We start from the raw sequence: 13,815 nt of genomic DNA on the forward strand, positions 1-13,815 counted from the left end.
AAAAAGTGCATATTTCAAGTTCTTTCCTGCATTTTTCAATGTTTAGTTTTATTTAGAACTTTTTAATTCTTAGTCTAATTAGTTTAGAAGTGTTTAATTAATTTTAATCGGTTTAGAAGTAGTCGCTTTTTGGAAAACATGTTTTTAGAGGAAGACCCTTTTTGAAATTGTTGAAAATTATTTAGACTTCTATAAAAACTGTGTAACCTAGAATTTTTAGTATAAATATTATTTTTTTAGTTGCAGTCCACGTCTTATCTTTTGGAAAACACGTCATCTGCCTTCTTCCCTCTCTTCTCTTCTTCTCTCATTTCAGTCATGGTCGGTTCCTCCCCTGTTTCTTCCATCCCTCTTGTTTTGTCTTACTTCTAATCCATGTTATTGTTGGCTTCTCCTTGTCCCCATCGTCAAAGATACGTGCAGCCCAGAGAAAAGATCATCTTCTTTTTCTCAAACCCTCCATCGGAGGTAAATCACATGGTTTGCTTCTTCTCGCTCATCTTTGTAGTTTTTAGAATCATTGCATGCATTATGTTTGATTTTTCGCATATTCATTGCATATAGCATGATCTGATTTTTATGTGTTCGTCTCCGTATCGTAGAAGTTAGCTTTGCTACGTTCTTCTCGCCTGATCTTCTAGATAGTGTTAATTAATTAAATTAATAAATAAATAAGTTAGAGTGTGTGTGTTTAATTTTGGTCTGGTGTTAGTTTTCTTTAAAACGCATCATTGCGTGTATTGTCGGCCTGTGAACGATCATGTGTGATCGTCAATAGAAACGCTGGACTCTTTGGATCTGTGTGCAATGAACTTGAATATTCCAGAAGAATGACCCAAACAGATCGATGCCTGGTTACAGATCTGTGCAATAGTTGATATTGTTACGCAGACCCGTATATTCAGCCAAGATTCATTGATTTAATCAATCCATTCGCTGGGTGTAGTCGTTTTGTTTTATATTATTGTGCTGGTGGGTTTTAGTAGATCGTTGATCTGCAAGGTTGCTATATCACGATTAGCGTGATCTTGATTGCAACGTGATCCATCAGGTTGCACCTCTGCAGAATACGTTGGTCGGCTGCGTCATGGTGTGTGTGTGTGTGCCATAAAACTCATATTCAGCATGCTTCTCGCAGTGCATACACACAGACTAAAGTCTGATCACGAGTGATTCAATCATTCACACAGCTCAAGTTGAGTCATAGTTTCAGCGCTATTGACGATAGTTTTCTCACAAGCCTGCAAAATTTCTTGTTAGTTACATTAGTTTATTCGTTTATGTTAATTCTTTCCAGAGTTAAGGAGTTTAATTGCTAACGTTTTTTGATGCAGTTAAGACGTCTTATTTCAGTAATTAGTGCTTAGTTAAGTCTACAATTTTCTCCCTTTGACGTGTTCTTGAATTAGTCTAAGTTAGTCTTTTGCAGGAAGTTTATTTAGTTTAGATCAGAATTGTCGTATGATATTAAATAGTTTTAGATTCCACATTTTCATTGTTTAAAAATACATTAGTTTGTTAATTAGTTGGTTATATGCCATTTTACTTTAAGTTGTTTCGCGTGTGAGTCAGTGATTCATAAGTTCACATAATTTGGTTTTTGCTTCAGCCATAGTAAGTGTTTTGCATTAACTCTAGCTAATTAGATTAATATATTTTGTTTTTATTTAGTTTGGCATCTACGTGTTTTTGAATTTCAGTCATTTAGGACTTTATTTAGCTTCAGCCATGTTTAGTTAAATTAGTATTGTTCACGTTGTTTTTAATTCATAATTAGGACAATCAGTTATTGGAATTCTTCTTTAGATAGTTTTTCATGAGTAATTAAATTTTAGATTAATAATTTTTGGTTGATTCAGTAGTTCATTTTTTGCCTTGTTCAAATGATTAGTTTGTTACATCGGTTAAATCCTTATTGTTATTTAGTGTTTAGTTTGCTATGGTTTGTTAGAATCTTGTCTTTTTTTGTTTTGATTTGATTAACCTTAGCTTTAGAATTAGCTTTTTTCCTGTTTTTGCTTTGTGTTTTGTATTTTTGTGTTGCAAGGAAGTGGTTGATCATGCGGTGAGCCCTCAAACGAGCCCCTAAAGAGCCCTCTGAGGTCTCTAAAAGGCCCTTCGAGTCCCTTAGAGAGCCCTCATAATATAAAAGAATATTAAAAGACTTAAAGTTCAAATATTGAAGACCTTTTTCTTTTCTTTTTAGCTTAGAATTTATTTTATTTATTTGATTCATTGGGTTTGTAATAAGGCCACTTAATTATTTTTATTTATTTAAGCTCTCCGCATAAGGTCGTACTCTTAGTTAATTAATTAAGTAATTCTTTTATTTTTCAAGACAATAAAGAGTATATTAGTTTTTTGTGGAATACAAAGTGTTTCTCTCATTCCTTGAGATCGACCCAAACTCCACTACTCGTGCGAGCCGGTTTTTAATATTTGATGTCTGACTTGCATAAATTGTTTTCATCAAAATTGTCTTTTAAAAAAATCTATTTCATAAAACTTACACTAGTAATGATAATCATAATGATGGCAATGGTGATATAGTGATAATTGTGGAAAAATGGTGGTAGTAATGATTATGGTAGTGGTGATAGGGATGATGAGAGTGAAGTGAAAGAAAAGTAGTCATAAATTGAGTTTCGCTATTTTGATATATTGGTGATTCTTAGTTTCCTTGGCAAAAGTCGAGTTTTGCTAAAAATTTTGAGCTACGCTATTTGGATGTAAGGTGAATCTCAGTTTCGCTGGCAAAGTCGAGTTTCGCTAAATCACATTTTAGCAAAAGGGTAAAATCGTCAGAATTCAACAAAAATCGGGTGGGTGATTATAAGAGAAATGCGATATCTTGCAGCCACCCTGTGAAATACAATTATTTTCAGGTGCAGTACGTTTATTTTTTCAGATTTTTTTTCTCATACATGGGAAAACAGTGAACGGTTTTTCTCATAGGCAAGATTCGAACTGAGACCCCTCGGTTATGACAACATACAATGGAATTTCCTCTTCAAGAACGTTAAAAGGTCTCCTTTAACCTTAGAACGTGGGAAACATGTCCAGCTTCGCATAAATGTGGATCACTTTCCCACAGTCGGTGAAACAAACACTCCCACGGGAAAGATGTGGTGGAGCCCACATCTTTAATGTGAAATCCCTGTTTTCATATGAAAACGGTGTAACACCTCGCCCATGGAGAAGCAGGTTCCAGTGGGAGAGCGGGTTTCTCACGAAAAAACCTACTTCTTGCAGGTGTGCAACACCTTGTAAAGTAGGAAAAAAGTCACAAAAACAAAAAGCAGCGGGAGAAAGACTTGGAAAACTGATCAAATTAGAAAAACCCACGCCTTATTTTAGACTTTAATTGTTTTAGAACACCAAGACTTTGCATTCCATATTCATGATCTTTTGGAAGCAGAATCCCAAAGTCGCACACAAATAGATGGGAGAGCTTTAAATTGGAAAGCAAAACACATGAACGCAGAAGCAAAATACAAGAGAGAACTACTTACGAGATAAATGAACTCTCTATTGCATGATCCTTATACAATGAAAAGAAGGGAGAAAATACTTATACCAAATGCTGCAAATTTTCATGGCTTATTGCGCCCTTGAGACAATTTACAGAACCTGTAGAAGCTTTGTGATCATCATTGAGGCATACAATCATCAGAAAGATTCTACACATCATGGATACTAAACAAAATAACTGATGAAGGGCCACTGCAAGGATGGAGCGTCGCCACAATTTGTCCACTAGGGAACATTTGAAAGTGGGAAAATGATAGGAAAAATTTGATTTGAGAAGAAAAAGGTACAGTATGTCCAATTATTCCAAACAAGAGAAAGTTTTTCATATGAATTTTTTTTAAGTCTCTAGATACGGAGAAAAGTTTCATATGACAAGCTGCCCTCCCTCTCTCTCTCTCTCTCTCTCTCTCTCTCTCTCTCTCTCTCTCACGTGTGTCACACGAACAAAAGAAACCATATGAGAATATCTCATATATAAAATTTCCATTTCACATGAGATATTTTTTCACTTCCAAACCGTGGCCTTAGAAAAAAGTTTCTTGCCTGTTTCAGAAAAGTTTATCAGTTCGAGAGGTGCACTTAAAATCTAATTAAACAATAGACACTAGTTATGTTGAACAGATACCGAACAAGCAGTACAAGCTGAAGATATGCAATGTTTACATAAGTCCACAAGAGAACGCAAAGACTTTGGTTATGCTAAAAATTCATCAAAGGCTTACTCATTTATGAGAACATGACAGACATCCACTAATACTCTACAAGAGAATTATAAAATCATTATTTGACATATCATAAAATCATCAGCAATCACAACTAAGCAATAAAATATAGGCAATTGAAGATTGAGCAACACAAGCATTGGACGTCACCCCCACTTCTAGACTTTGCCTGGAGAAGAATTTCGGTGTAATCTCATAAATCCCAACAAAATGAAAGACTTCATGAGATTTATTTGGCCAGGAAGAATATATGGAGATAAACTCATACTTTTCCCCCTTTGCTAACCTGCACATGCCAAGGAAGAAAAAATGAGGAAAAAGAAAAAAACTCTTGAACTCATGCATACAGCTAAGCACAAGCAGATATATCCACCTTAAGGTAGCGGAATGCACTCATCCAGCTACTCTTGCATCAGGACACATCCTGCCAAAATGGCATGCAAGGAACTCTTGCATCCCATTTTGCGCAGGACGTAAGAGTCTAGCATTTGACATGGGACGTGGAGCCCATGAGGGATGGGACACAATAGTCTCAGCAGATCCCTGCATATCAAATGCTACCTTATGGTACAATTACTATAATAGTAACTCAAATGGTGCAATAATGCATTATCAAGAGGCAGACAAAGAAACAAATGAGAACCAGATAATTATACAGTACAAATATGACAATGTGCATGGTGAATGTGAGATCCATCAAAAGAATCACCTACAGCATTACTGGTTTTAGTAAATGTCAGAATATGCGAAGGTATTTCCAGCTAGATTAAAAGTACACTACCAGCACTTCAATATGTGATTGTTTCAATACCAATATGTTAACCACGGACTCGGCTGGGGAGGCGACACACCCGCGTCGACATGGGTGCGGCTTCGGACACGGGGCGGACTCGGTCAATAGGTGTCGAACTCGGCCAATGCACCTAGGCCGAGTCCGTCCACTTTATAGACTCGGTCAACTTTGACCGAGTCTATAAAGGTCCATTTTCAAACTCAATTTGGATCTGAGTCAGGTCTGGATCCGAACCCGACCCAGATCCAAAATGTTACCTGCATCGGGGCCGAACCCTAAAGAGGGGTTTACGACAGGGGGAGGGGCTTACCCTTTCGATCTTTGCCTCCCCCCAGCCGTCCGATTTTCATCCCCTGCAGTCACGCCGGCGACCCAGACCCCGACGACCGTAGCCGCAGGCGACGCCAGCCACCGGTCTCAGGTATGCCTCCTCCCTCTTCCGTTTTTCTTCCTCTTCGTCCGGCAGGGGGCTCCCCCTTCCTCCTTCTTGTTTTCCGGCAGGGGGCTGCCCCCTGCCTCGTTCTTACCGCCCCCTGCCTCGTTCTTATTTTTCGGTAAGGGGCAGAGCCCCCTGCCTCGTTCTTTTTTTTCGGTAGGGGGCAGAGGCCCCTGCCATACTTTATTTTCCGGCAAGGGGCTCCGTCCCCTACCTCGTTCTTTTTTTCCGACAGGGGGCGGAGGCCCCCGCCCCCTGCCATACTTTATTTTTCGACAGGGGGCTCCCCTGCATCAAATGTATTTTCCGGCAGGGGGGCTGCCCCCTGCCTCGGATATGTGTTCAGGTAGGGACCCGCACCGGGGGGAGCCCCCGAACCCCCCTTCCTGTAAGGGCAAAAATCTGAATCAGGCTCCACAACTCATCACCCCCTGCCTCGTTCTTGCCAAACTGGTGCCTTTTAGGGTCTCTGTGTTTGCTTTTCCTTTGCCGCAGCAGAATCGTGTCCCTACTCGGTGTTAACAGATCAACTGCAAGGTTCCTTGTGCATCTTCCTAAAGGGCTTGGACATGCGGTTTGGTAGGCCGCAGCATGCGCTTTTTGATGTGCACAGCTGCGGCACAGAGTGAGAGGGGTGGAGCTCCTGTTACTATTTTTTTGAAGTGTTTATTAACTTTATTTTATTTACGTATTTTCTTTTCAGATTTTACTTTTCAGATATAATGGCGAGTAATATACTTGGTTCAAGTTCTAACGCTGAATTAGAAGTTTCTCAACCACTTTGAAGGCTTGTGACAAAAGGGATAAAAGCTAGTGGTGGTAGTGTGAATGTGCAGGTTCATTGTAATCTATGTAAGATTGCTTTCACGGGTTCTTATACGCGTGTGAAAGAACATCTTTTGCATATTTGTGGTCAAGGAATTAGGGCATGTTCTGAGGTTGACAAAGACTTGTTAAAACAATTAAAGAAAGAACAAGAGAAAGCTGAAAAGAAGAAAATTGCATAAATGAGAAGCGATTCCGATTAATCTGCCTTTTTCTATTGCTAGTGATGTACAAGAAGAGTTTTTGAAGAAAAGAAAGATGGAAAGCAATAAAACAATACAAGTGTCATTCAAAAACATGGCAAGAGCAGAAATTGATAAAAAGATTGGTCGATTCTTTTACTCAAGCTCAATTCCCTTTACTGTAGCTAGAAGTTCATACTGGAAAGATATGATTACATCTTTGGCTAATTGTAATTTGAGTGGCTATGTGCCTCCTAGTTCAGAAAAACTAAAAACAGTCGTTCTTGCAGAGGAAAAAAATAGAAATGAAGACTTGTTAGAGACCCAAAAATTTGCATGGAAACGATATGGAGTGTCTATTGTTTCTGATGGGTGGACTGATATACAAAGGCGACCATTGATAAACTTCATTGCTTACTCACTTAATGGGTCAATCTTTTTGAAGACTGTTGACGTATCTGGGGAGTATAAAGATGCTGAATATTTAAAGAGATTATTTGTCGAAGTGATAAAAGAAGTGGGTGAAGAAAGTATGGTGTAAATCATTATTGACAATGTTCTAGTTTGCAGTCGTACAGGAATGAATTTGGCAAGTGAAGATATATATTCACATATTTTTTGGACTCCTTGTGCAGTACACAGTTTAAATTTGGCACTTAAGATTATATGCAATCCATCAAAAGATGATGCACATGCACGTGAAATGTATTTATGAATTGAGGAAATAGAGCATGATGTTCAAAATATTAAAAATTTTGTTGTAAACCATCATCATGCCCTTTCTATATTTAATAGGAATTCTGATCTCAAGTTACTGAAAGTTGTTGAAACTCGTTTTGTTTCTCTTATTGTTATGATGAAAAGAATTAAGCAACTCAAGAATGCATTGATGATGATGGTGGTTGATCAAGATTGGGATTTTTATCGTATTGAAGATGATGTCAAGGCTCAAGCTATCAAAAAATGCATCTATGATGATTTTTGGTGGGATAAAATTACATATTTTGCTGAATTTGCAGAGCCTATTTGAAAAATATTGAGAGAAGTTGACAGAGATGTACTCATGCTTCATAGAATTTATGAAATGTGGGACAATATGATTGAAAAAGTTCAAAGTATCATTTTTAAACATGAGAAGAAAGATGTTGCACTTGATGATTCAGAATTTTACAATCATGTATATTCAGTTTTAGTAGAAGATGGGATAAAAGCAATACACCTTTGCATTGCATGGTACACTCTCTCAATCCAAAATACTATGCAAAAAAATGGTTGACAGCAGGTGTTGGTCGTATTTCTCCAAATGAAGATCCTAAGATATCAAGAAATAGAATATGTTTGGGAAGACTTTTTAATTATCCTTACATGTTTAAGGTTGTAAATAGTGAGTTTGAAATGTTTTCTACTGGGAGATTTGATTCTTTAGCAGCACTCATGGCAAGGGACGAGGAAGATCCCCTTAATTGGTGAGTAACATATGGATCAAAGACACCAAATCTGAAACGTCTTGCAATGAAGTTGTTTTTTCAACCTTCTACATCATCGTGTTGTGAAAGAAATTGGAGTACATATGCTCAAATTCACAACATTAAAAGAAACAAACTCACTAGTAAAAGAGCAGAAGATTTGGTTTATGTTCACTCTACTCTACGATTAATTTCTCGCCGCACCAAAAAAGAGTATAGGTACTTTTTTTCTTTTGTATTCAAAGTTCGTATTTAAATATTTGTATTCAAAGTTTGAAGTTAGATACTAATATAGTCATTTTTTGATGCAATTGTGGACCATCCAAGTATTGGGATGTAGATCCAGAAGATTTTGACTTGGAGGGAGAACATGATTTGCATACTCTCAACATGGACTACCTTGATCTTGTTCTTCCCTCTAATTCAGACGACGAGGCAGATTTATGATAAGTTTTGTTGTTTATCACACTCACAAGCTTTTTTATGTGTTATATTTTGGTAAGTTTATGTTGTTAAGAATTATTTTTTTATTTTTGCTGTAAAATTTATAATCTTTGTGTTAATTTATTGTTATATATATATATATATAATTATATATATATATTTAATATATATATATAACCGAGTCCCCGTGTCCAAAAATTTTAAAATTGCGCCGCACCCGTGTTTCACCCGCACCCATGTGACATAGTTAACAATACACCTGCATGTATGTAAGAATCAGTCACTGATACCAATATTTTGAAAATATCGTGATATTATCGGTTGTTTCAAGGTAGCCAATAATATCAAGAATATATAGAGATATTTTCAAATTATCGCCAAAAACAAAATATCGTGATATTTTTTGAGAAAATTTCTTTTTTTTTAATTTTAAGTTTGCATTTCCTATTTTTTTGTTTTTTTATATTTTAAAACCTTTAAAACATGTTTCTTTATATTTTTGAAAGAAAATTAATGCAAAATATTATTTTCTTAGCTTTTTGGTTGTTATTTATATTTTTTTAATTTTTTAAACCCCTAAGATTTTTCTAAGATTTGTCAACTTTTGTAAATCTCTCCGAGAAATACCCTCACTGAGAAATTACCTTTAACGATACAGGTGACTGGTAAGAATGATCTTTATAAACACAAACTACCTTGCAGCTTTAATTTTAAATGTATGCACTAGTTCATATTTGTGCAAATATGCAAACATGAGAGCCAAAAATACACATTCCGTACTTATGCTAGTGAGCATCACTTCAAGAGTGATTGCTAGGTTATGCAATGTCGAGTCTAGAAACTCTCTCCTTCATGTGCATGTGCCTGGGAATGCATAAGAAAGTTGCACTTACAATTTGATCACATCTCCTACATCATGCACAAGGACAGATGGGCTGGCTAGTAGATGATTCTGGCAAAGCATAAACTAAGGTGGAGATGTGCAAACTTGTTCTCATTAATCTGAATATCATCACATTCTTGATATGCATCCATGCACACATGAATAAAAAAGCCTCTCCAGTCTATCCTTGACAAAATCAAAATAATGGTTTTTTTTTCAGAATTTAAAGGTTATACCTTCTTAGGTGTTTTTGGTAATGGAACAGAATTGCTAAGTGCAGGTCTTGTCTCAAGTGGTCTCAGAATTTGGAATGAACAGATTAAGGATCCATCAACACTTAAAAAAGCCCCAGCATTGTCAAACTCCCCACAATAGTTTGGTGCTGAAAATATGGTTACTAGTTTCCTTTTCCCAAAGAACTCATATCCATCCTCCACCACCTGAAAAATCAAGAAATTACAAAACATTCCAAATGATACAGGCAATAATCAACAAGATGTTCACTGACCTGATGAGCACGGCATATGAGTTCTAAGTCATTCTTTTGCAAAAAGTCGGCAACAACATCAGCTCCAAATGAGGAAGATACACCTCTATCGCTCTCTCCCCACCCTTGAATTTCAGGATTTGGATCAGACCAAAGCAGGTCACAAAGGAGACCTGCATCAGGTACATCGGTTGGCCGCTCAATGTTGTTTATCTGGCTCAGACTATCTAACTCTTGGGAAAGACCTCCGTGCATGCAAAGAATCTTATGTTCTATGAGGGCAGCAACAGGCAAGCAATTAAAGCAGTCTGTGAATATCTTCCAGAGTCGAACATTAAATCTCCTTTTGCACTCATCATAGAAACCATATATTCTGTTTATTTTTGAGCATTCATGGTTTCCTCTCAAGAGAAATAAATTATTTGGATACCTAATTTTATATGCCAGAAGCAAACATATTGTCTCCAAGCTCTGTTTTCCACGATCAACATAGTCTCCAAGAAATAGATAATTTGCAGTAGGTGGGAAGCCACCCAATTCAAACAATCTTAATAGGTCATGGTATTGCCCATGTATATCACCTGTAATAAAGAAGCAATTAAACAAAGCAAGGACGGAACTAATTAACTAGAGGAATGCATTCATAACTTAGTGTAACAACAAGCAGAAAGAATTCTATAGAATTTCTTCCTTTCCTCACTCAAGCAGAAGAACACAACTCATGTTAAAGGCCCAAAAGAAATGATGGAAAAATAATAATAAAACCACAACAATATTGCCCATAATAAACATCCATGCCCCTCCCAGTACAAATGTGCATGCACACCTGCGCAGCGCATAGGGCTGGAAAACGACGAGCAGCTCACTGCTCGGCTAGGCTCGGAGATTGAGCTCGGCAAGCCAAGCTATGAGCTAGCTTGTTTAGGTAAACGAGTCAAGCACAAACATGGCAAGCTCGGCTCTTATAGGCTCGTTTTACATATTATACATGTATACATTATATACTTTATGCATTATAAAATATATTATATACATAATATGCACATTATATATGTTTTATACATGTATTGTACATATATTACATTTTTTATAATATTACCAAGCTTTAAAAACACTTAAAACAGTTTTTTTAGAAAACAAGCCATCTTGTAATCGGCTTGCAATGAGCTCAGGCTTGACTCGGCTCGTGATGAGCTCACAAGCCAAGCCCGAGGTATACCCTTAACGAGCCAAGCCTGAACATCCCAAGCTCAGCTCATTTACCAGCCCTAGCAGCGCATGTACAGACACATGCAACACACAATCAATTTCAAGATATTCTGTTTAGCATCTATTATGCCAGTTGCATCTTGTGCATTCTCGTGCATAGTTATGAACCTATGACAATATTTTGTGAGTTGGAGTCTACGCTAGGTCTTATTGTCACAATGGACCTCAAAGGAGAGTTTTCTGGAGGATTTGCTCATCCATTCATGGTCCATAACACCCATACTATGGACAATTTTAAAGCTGTTCCATGATAAACAGTAAGGTTGTGTTTGCATCACAGAGCATCCCATTTTGGGCAGGACATGGAGCCCATGTGGGATGGAATACAACGATCCCAGCAGACTTCCATTGTAAATTTGAAAATATGAGTGTGAATTAACCCTTATAATCCTTGTATTTGGCCTTTAGATCTGCATTTGCTCAAGGAGTCCTCATGGTCTTGGGTGAAGCCTTGAGAATACAGAAATACTTACTGAACCTAAAAGTTCATATAGACAATCTTTTTCACCAGATGAACCCAAAAATTTCCAATGGCATTTGCAATGAGAGACAAATTTCCAATATATAATTCCTGTAGAATATGTGTGCTTCATCTCAGATATTACTGCTGCCACAGAGCATGAAGCACAGCTTGTGTAGTGATTGGATGCACCTGCTTATCCCAACAAGGGGAGGTAATATGGAAATTGTGCTGTGGATTAGGGCACAATTACCCAGCTTATGCTATCTAAATTCCGCTTCTTTTCTAGGAATAACCATAATGAAAGCCTGTACATACTTCCTCACACCATGAATGGAAACAAGAATCCGCAAAATCAAATAGGAAACTCTCGCAAGGGTATAACAATGATGGATTCGCTTCTCCAAAGTAATGTGCTACTTAAAATCGGAAAGTTTGACAACTATCTAAGAATTTGTCTGGCGAATGAGATGGCGATATTACAGAAGACTCACAAGACAAGAACCTCCTTGAAATGCAACCCCAAATCACATTGTGGCATTGATTAAAGCAACTACATGCAAGATTATACTAATAGATAATCAGATTTCCTTGCTGCGGTTTGCCCCAAAAAATCATGCATAAGGGCTACGACATTGGACCATACTCATGCAAGATCAGAATGAACAAGTTATTATGCATTATTCTTACCATGAATCTTGACAGAAAACATAATCAGAAGAAATAATGGCTCATTCTCTAGTAGGATCCTAACAAAAGTACGCCAACCATTTAAAGTCTACAAGACTCCACGAACTACATAGGAACATTAGCTTCCTTTTTCAGGTACATCAGAAAGGAACGCACAGGAATAACCGATTTTTGGACATCTAGGAACAAACCGTGCTGCAAGTCTCATATAAAGGAATCAGTAAACATCAAAATACAAAAACATGATTGCAAACAGAATAATATCACAATTAAAAGGGATTCCATCAAGTACCCAAAATAGTAACAACAATCATAACCAAACCGCAAAGCATTAATTGCAAAAGAATTTGAGTGCCAAGAAAGACCATCCAAGTAATCAAACAACTTAACTCCAACAAAAGAAAAAGAACCAAGTCTAGATTCAGCAATTACTTTCAAGTACACCAAATTATTCACTAAAAAAACTCATCACCCAATTCGAAAAACCAACTCTCACACATTAACCACCGTCAAAGCATAAAAACAAGGAGAATTTAACGCCCAAAAGAATCAAGAAGCACATTCAATCAAAAGGAACAGAACCGGCTCCAAATTCCAAAATCAAACACAAAGCACTAAAACCATTCAAAACCAACCGAAAGCCACATCATAATGTCCACAAAAAGACCCATCCGAACCACACAACTAATCAAATTCGACCAAGAAAATGACCCCCCAAAAAAACCCAGAAACTAACCGCAGACTTTGATGGGTGCCGAGAGTTCGAGGAGGTTGGGCTGAGCGAGGAAGACTTGCTTCGATATCAAGCAGAGCATCCGGATTTCCTCCTCCGAGAGCCTCACCTGCTTTCCCAACTTCGCCCGGCTCGGCTTCGCCAGTCGACCGATGATATCGTCGATAACGTCCATTTTTCCCTGCCAAACGCCACAACCAAACACGAAGAAGGAAAAGCTTTCCGAAGAGAGAATCAAGAAGAGCAACAACAAGAAGGAAACCCAATTCCGGAATCGATATTCCCAAGTCGACTCGGTGGAGAATCCATGGCTGCCTTTATCAGAAGAGTCGAAGGAGAAAGAGGAAGAAATCCGGAAAAAAAACAAAAGAAAAAAAAATCCTCTTTTTGATTTTTCAAAGTCAATTTCACGTCGCCCCTAGGATGTATTTAACGGATTTTACTTGGGAGTTAAAACTTAAAGGTTAAAGTTGAAAACACAAATTCCCACAGATAGCCTTGGGATTTTTTTAAAATAACGAGAACACCCCTGTTACTGCCCTCCTGTCAACGTTACGACTGGATTTTTATTAAAACAGATAAAGCGTAAATTTCCCAAAATATCCTTAATTTTTTTTTAAATTAACGGTCTTGTCCCTGTTCTGTGATTGCCTGGTCAACGTTTTGATCGATTCGGTCTATGGACCCAATCCAGTCGTAGTCTAAGACTATGAGTAGCTAATGACTAAGTGAGCGTGGTCAAATATCGAAGTTTCAGATGACGTACCCCAGGCAGACCGAGCCATGTAGAACGTAGCTCATGTCAGCCTGGAATTTTGGACCCGCTTAGTTGAGTGACCATCCATGATAGAAGGATATAGTTTGTCTAAGCCAGACTCAGTGCTTGGTCTTCCT

General features: G+C 37.6%; 1 protein-coding gene across 1 annotated transcript; it reads right to left on the reverse strand.

The window, feature by feature from the left end:
* Nucleotides 1-4,143: 4,143 nt before the first annotated feature.
* Nucleotides 4,144-13,279, reverse strand: LOC149839303 (serine/threonine-protein phosphatase PP1-like). Its single transcript, XM_090002445.1, has 4 exons — nucleotides 12,925-13,279; nucleotides 9,791-10,350; nucleotides 9,519-9,722; nucleotides 4,144-4,539 (listed from the first exon to the last, which is right to left on the reverse strand). The coding sequence occupies exons 1-4, from the start codon at nucleotides 13,094-13,096 to the stop codon at nucleotides 4,516-4,518; spliced, it is 960 nt and encodes a 319-aa protein (XP_089858571.1). The 5' UTR covers nucleotides 13,097-13,279; the 3' UTR covers nucleotides 4,144-4,515.
* Nucleotides 13,280-13,815: the final 536 nt, after the last annotated feature.

The sequence above is a fragment of the Nuphar pumila genome, chromosome 4 (assembly GCF_984573655.1).
Source record: "Nuphar pumila chromosome 4, dmNupPumi1.hap1.1, whole genome shotgun sequence".
Lineage (NCBI taxonomy): Eukaryota > Viridiplantae > Streptophyta > Magnoliopsida > Nymphaeales > Nymphaeaceae > Nuphar > Nuphar pumila.

What these genes read in the sequence shown, in the direction of transcription:
- LOC149839303 (XM_090002445.1), bottom strand. Translation starts at nt 13,096, where the DNA reads ATGGACGTTATCGACGATATCATCGGTCGACTGGCGAAGCCGAGCCGG. An exon ending in GGCACCCATCAAAGTCTGCG is followed by an intron (nt 10,351 to 12,924) that starts GTTAGTTTCTGG and finishes TCTTTATTACAG; the next exon opens with GTGATATACATGGGCAATAC. An exon ending in TACCAAAAACACCTAAGAAG is followed by an intron (nt 4,540 to 9,518) that starts GTATAACCTTTA and finishes TGGCATGTGCAG; the next exon opens with GTTAGCAAAGGGGGAAAAGT.